Source organism: Capsicum annuum, chromosome 2 (assembly GCF_002878395.1).
Source record: "Capsicum annuum cultivar UCD-10X-F1 chromosome 2, UCD10Xv1.1, whole genome shotgun sequence".
NCBI classification, from domain to species: domain Eukaryota; kingdom Viridiplantae; phylum Streptophyta; class Magnoliopsida; order Solanales; family Solanaceae; genus Capsicum; species Capsicum annuum.
This window is the reverse complement of record NC_061112.1, coordinates 152,968,145-152,973,048: the sequence shown is the minus strand read 5'-3', so window position 1 is coordinate 152,973,048 and position 4,904 is coordinate 152,968,145. Positions and strand designations below refer to the sequence as shown.

The 4,904-nt window shown below is 32.3% G+C and overlaps 1 protein-coding gene across 1 annotated transcript; it reads right to left on the bottom strand.

Moving 5' to 3' along the window:
* Window positions 1-93: 93 nt before the first annotated feature.
* LOC107861491 (BAG family molecular chaperone regulator 2) lies at window positions 94-1,265 on the bottom strand. Its single transcript, XM_016706830.2, has 2 exons — window positions 910-1,265; window positions 94-335 (listed from the first exon to the last, which is right to left on the bottom strand). The coding sequence occupies exons 1-2, from the start codon at window positions 1,172-1,174 to the stop codon at window positions 97-99; spliced, it is 504 nt and encodes a 167-aa protein (XP_016562316.1). The 5' UTR covers window positions 1,175-1,265; the 3' UTR covers window positions 94-96.
* Window positions 1,266-4,904: the final 3,639 nt, after the last annotated feature.

Below are 4,904 nucleotides of genomic sequence, written 5' to 3'. Positions count from 1 at the left end.
TTAGTTTTAAATTTTTTAGGGGCAAAGAAATTATACATAATTGCACACTAATTAATCACAATGTTAACTATTAGTACGAGGATTATATTATTATTTTTAGACACAAATGGTGTGGTAAGTGGATCCTATGACTTGGACACGTCCATTTGTTGCAGCTAAATTAAGAAGTTTCCTTTCTTTGATTGCTGGATCTTCAAAGAGTAACACTTTGTCCTTGTCTTTTACCCCCACCATGTGCAAGTATTCATAATCTTCTCTTTCTTTTCCTCTGTATAATAGCCTTTGCTCCTTTGGCTCTAAACCAGTTACCATTGCCAGTATCATCTTTAATTCTCCTGTGAACAATAAATCACACAATCAATTTCTGAATAATTAATGTTAAATGTACATGTCACGATTTAAAAATTATAATGGTATACAGTAGAGTTGGAAGAATGTAACATATTTATTTTAGTAATCCGTCCAATCTGATTAAGTTCAAACGAATTGGTTTCAACCTGACAAATGACTATTGATACTATTTGAGTCATAAAAATGGGTCAAAGTAGTGTAATTTGACCAGTCAAGATGCCATCAAAACTTAAATATACAAAATCAAACTTAAAAATTGGGAATTATAGTTGGAAGAAGTTAAGAAAACAAAACATTAGGTTAAAATTTTTTTTCGAAAAAGTAAAAGAGAAAGGAAAGAGTTTGATCGAGTCGAGCGAGCTAGACTATGACATAATAGTTAAAACGTTTAAGTCAGAACGAGTTGAGCGAGCTGGACTATGACCTGATAGTTAAAACGTTTAAGTTTAAACGAGTTTGATCATGACCCGTATCAAAATTTTGACCTTATTTTAACCCAAACCATCAATTTGTTGTTTTTAGTATATAGTAAAAGTGACCAAAGAAAAGGAAACTTACCAAAAGATGAAGTAGCTTGTATAGAAATGTCATGCCATTGAGTAACAGTAGAGACTCTAAGGGTGATGATTGATTCTCCATCCTTCTCTACACTTTCTCTTTTTTGAACTAGCATACCTCCTGGACGCAATTCCCACTTTATTTCACCACTTAATTTGGCGTCGCCGCCTAATCCTGTCGCAGTAGCTGCGACAGTCGCGGCGGCATTATTACTTGCAACCTTCGAATTGCTTCTGAAGAACTTTTTGCACCTCAACTTGATCATTGTAATTGCCTTTTTGGTTATTGCTTTGTGCTAAAATTATCACACAATAAGTTGTTCAAAATGGTTTAATGGGATAAAGAAAGTGGAGGAATTGGGTAGTTATATAGGGGCAGTTGGGGGCCCGTATGGGGACAAATAGCAAACTGAGAAAGACATAAAAGCAGCCAAGAGTTGCAACATGCTTAACAATAATTTATTACAAGTTGATTATCACATAGCTAACGATAAAAGATGTGTGGGCCCATAAAACATAAACTTGCACCCATTTACACATCAAATAATTAAGAGATGTAATTTTGAAGTTAGAATATATACTCCCTTATACGATATTTAAGAATGTAAAAATACTTTTATTTTTTGAACTATATAATTCTAAACATACATTAGGTTAACAATAACAATAATTTATCATTGTGTATTTTGACAAGTAGTGTATGAAGATAAGACGAATAGAATGTATGCAGATCGTACCGGGATAAAGAGATTTTTTTTTATAGCCCTTGATTCAAAAAAAGTGTGGTCAAGAGAGAATTGAAAGAAAAGTATTGATAGCAAAATAACAAGATAAACAAAGTTGATGAAGCAATAGGGTAGTATTAAAATTGAAGAATATAACACTATGCAAATAAAAGCACGATACAACTCGGCTACCATCCTCCTTCTCTAATCTTCCAGCCTTCATATCTTCCAATCCAAGGACATGCCGAATATGAGACTATGAGTGATGTCATGTTTAATTACTTTCCTTTTAGTTCTTCTTGGACCTATACTTCTACCTCTCCTAAAATGTGTTATAATCAACCTCTCACACCTATTTCATAGAGCATCCGTACATTATCTCCTTTTTACATGTTTGACAGAGGCGGACCCATGTGTAATTTTGGGGTGCTCCGGCACCCACTAAACTCGACGTAGATTAGATATAATTATATAAGAAACATAGAATAAATGGTATAGTTTATTAAAAAACACCCAAAGAACAAACATATGGTTGGGTGCAGTGACTTGAGGATGTGACTCTCATGTCCAGTTTTCTAGGTTCAAATTCCTACGGCCACATACTATTTTTTATAAATTTTGTTGAGCATCCACAACCTTGAATTCCTGGGTCCGCCACTGATGTTTGAATCGTCTCAGCTTCGCTTTTCCTCATCTTGTCCATCACGAAATCAATCCCACCGTATTCTATGTATATAACTTCGTTCGTAATTGTATATATATATATTGTTAAACACTTAAGAGATTCCAAAAAGCAAGTTGGTTACATGCGTTGAAATCACCGATTTGCTCCTCTCTTGACTCTAAGATCCTGGGTTCAAATTTCGAATAACGACCTCTCATAGGAAAAAAAGTGGCTTTCGCAATCGCCACCCACACAGAATAAGCTTTACCAATTTGAATTATTTAATATAATATTTATACTTTAGTATATTAATTCTCCATGTGTTAATACAATTATCGAATGGAACTGTGTTACGTAACATATTTTAATTTATTCATGTGTATTTTCGTTTGATGGTACCTCAGTCATCTTGCCTCTAATGCCCACACATCCTCATGCAAAATTGAAAGATCAAAATGCTATTATTCATTTTGAGACAAACAGAAAGAGGAAAATATAGCACATGTGAAAAGAAAGAAATGTCAGAGTTAAATCACATTATAGTAAATCTTTATATCTAAACTATATTTTTTTAATTAATATAAATAGTAGAGTAATATCTTTATGAACAATACATAAAGCTGGTCATAGAGTGGTAGGGGCACCTGGCATATATGCAGATATTGTAGCACATGGGTGGGTGGCAGCTTGTGCTTGATTAGAGGCCCTACTTTATTCTGACCAATCCAATTTATATTATATAGTCGGTGGGTCATTTTCTTTAGGTAACTATATAATAATTATATGTTAATGGCTTTTAATTGATCAATGAAATACATAATTTCTCTATTAAAATTAGTTTAAGAAGCTCAATTTGAGGTATAAACACATATGAGTTCTTGTATATTATTCTTCATATAACAATTCGTATATTCTTATCCACTGCTTACATAATTTTGCTATAGTTAGACTATAAATCAAATAACTCCTGTTGTTTAAGTTGTTGCTTGGAAAGGTGTAAAAGCTCAATGTTGAATGTTCACCTTATCTCAAGGGCATTATAATCTTATCCATTTTGGAGAAAACGAACTTGGGTTCATGTTAATACTTCCAATGTGTCAAATTTGAATACTGAAAACACTTCAAAAAAAAAAGTAAATATCTAATTAAGAAAAAAAAGTTTATTGTCCTTTGTAAAAGAGAAATACGATAGATAATTTGGAACGAAGAAAAGTAATTTGATTTTCCTTAATTTCTCCCTTCCTTTTCTGGTACAATTTGGGCAGTTTTAATATGCTAATATTAAAGCAATAAAGCTTCCGTGTGCTTAAAACTTGAAGGAATATAATCTATATCAACCTATAGTTGGATACAGGTAAGAATTAAGTTGGAGTTTGGTCTGGCTAGCTTGCTAAAGAGAGAACACAGAAAAGATTATTTATATTAGTTAATTGTCAAATGAAGTATATTAAATTGAGTAAGAAGCTGCTTAACTCCTTCATTTTTGTCATCTAAAATAATCATTTCTCCAATTTATTTTTGAAGTTGAATACGTGACGGATAATAGTTTGAGGGTTAATGATTGAGTGCATCTTGATTAATAGTATAATAATAAATTGAAATGCCTTTAATTTGGTCTATTTATATTTTAGGGAAAATTCGGTGGTTAGCTAATCCTCCTAAGGTATCTTCCCATGTGACTGAAGAAAGTTACAACGACAAACCGCACCAGAAAATTCTTTTAAAAAAAATGCAAGGCTTTGATTTGTTTTTTACTCTGATTAATTATAAGTTCTTCTAACTACCACCATACTTCTTTTCTTTCATTGAAAAGTTCCTTTTATATGCATAAAAGAATCAGTTTCAAAGGAATAACAAACAATTTTACAGTTAGGATGGCACCAGCCTAGGCAGGATCATCCAATTTGCTCCAACAGACATGCATAGTTCTCAAGTTTAAATAACTTCTTTACTTTCTGTTTCATGTATCCATCATATGTCAATCCTTTCAAGGTTTAGTACTAAGGGACCAACTCACTCTGTATGGATTGATGAGGATGCAAAAAATCTTTCATCGGAAAGCAATAGTATTTTCCACAGAATTTTTCATCACCGATCATGTCAACTTAGAGCGAGCAGGGGCGATTCAAGCACATTAATGACTTTATAAGGTCAAAATTAAAATAGAGACTTTAAAATTTTAAGAAAATTAATTTTTTTATTTTATAAACTTTTTTGATCAAATGCAAGATTATTAATAATTTTTATATAATTGATTTCTTCTAATAATTCGTTTTTCAACTAATAAAATGGAGACCCCTCAAATTTGAGGGTCTAAAGTGTTTTTTTTTTTTTTTTTTTTAACATGGTTGAGGCGGCACTCTCTTGAGCCGGAGGTCTATTAAAAACAGTCTCTCTACTTTATTTGAGGTAGTGGTATGAACTGCATACTTTATTCTCGGCAGATCCCAATTGATATACTGGGTATGTTGTTATTGTTGGTTAAGACGACACTGCGAGCTGAGTTTAGCGGATAACAATTTTTATTATGGTCGACATGCAAAAATAATTTAGAAAAAGTTATATGCATCTGATATATATTCATAGCTCGTAACTCTAAATCTTGAA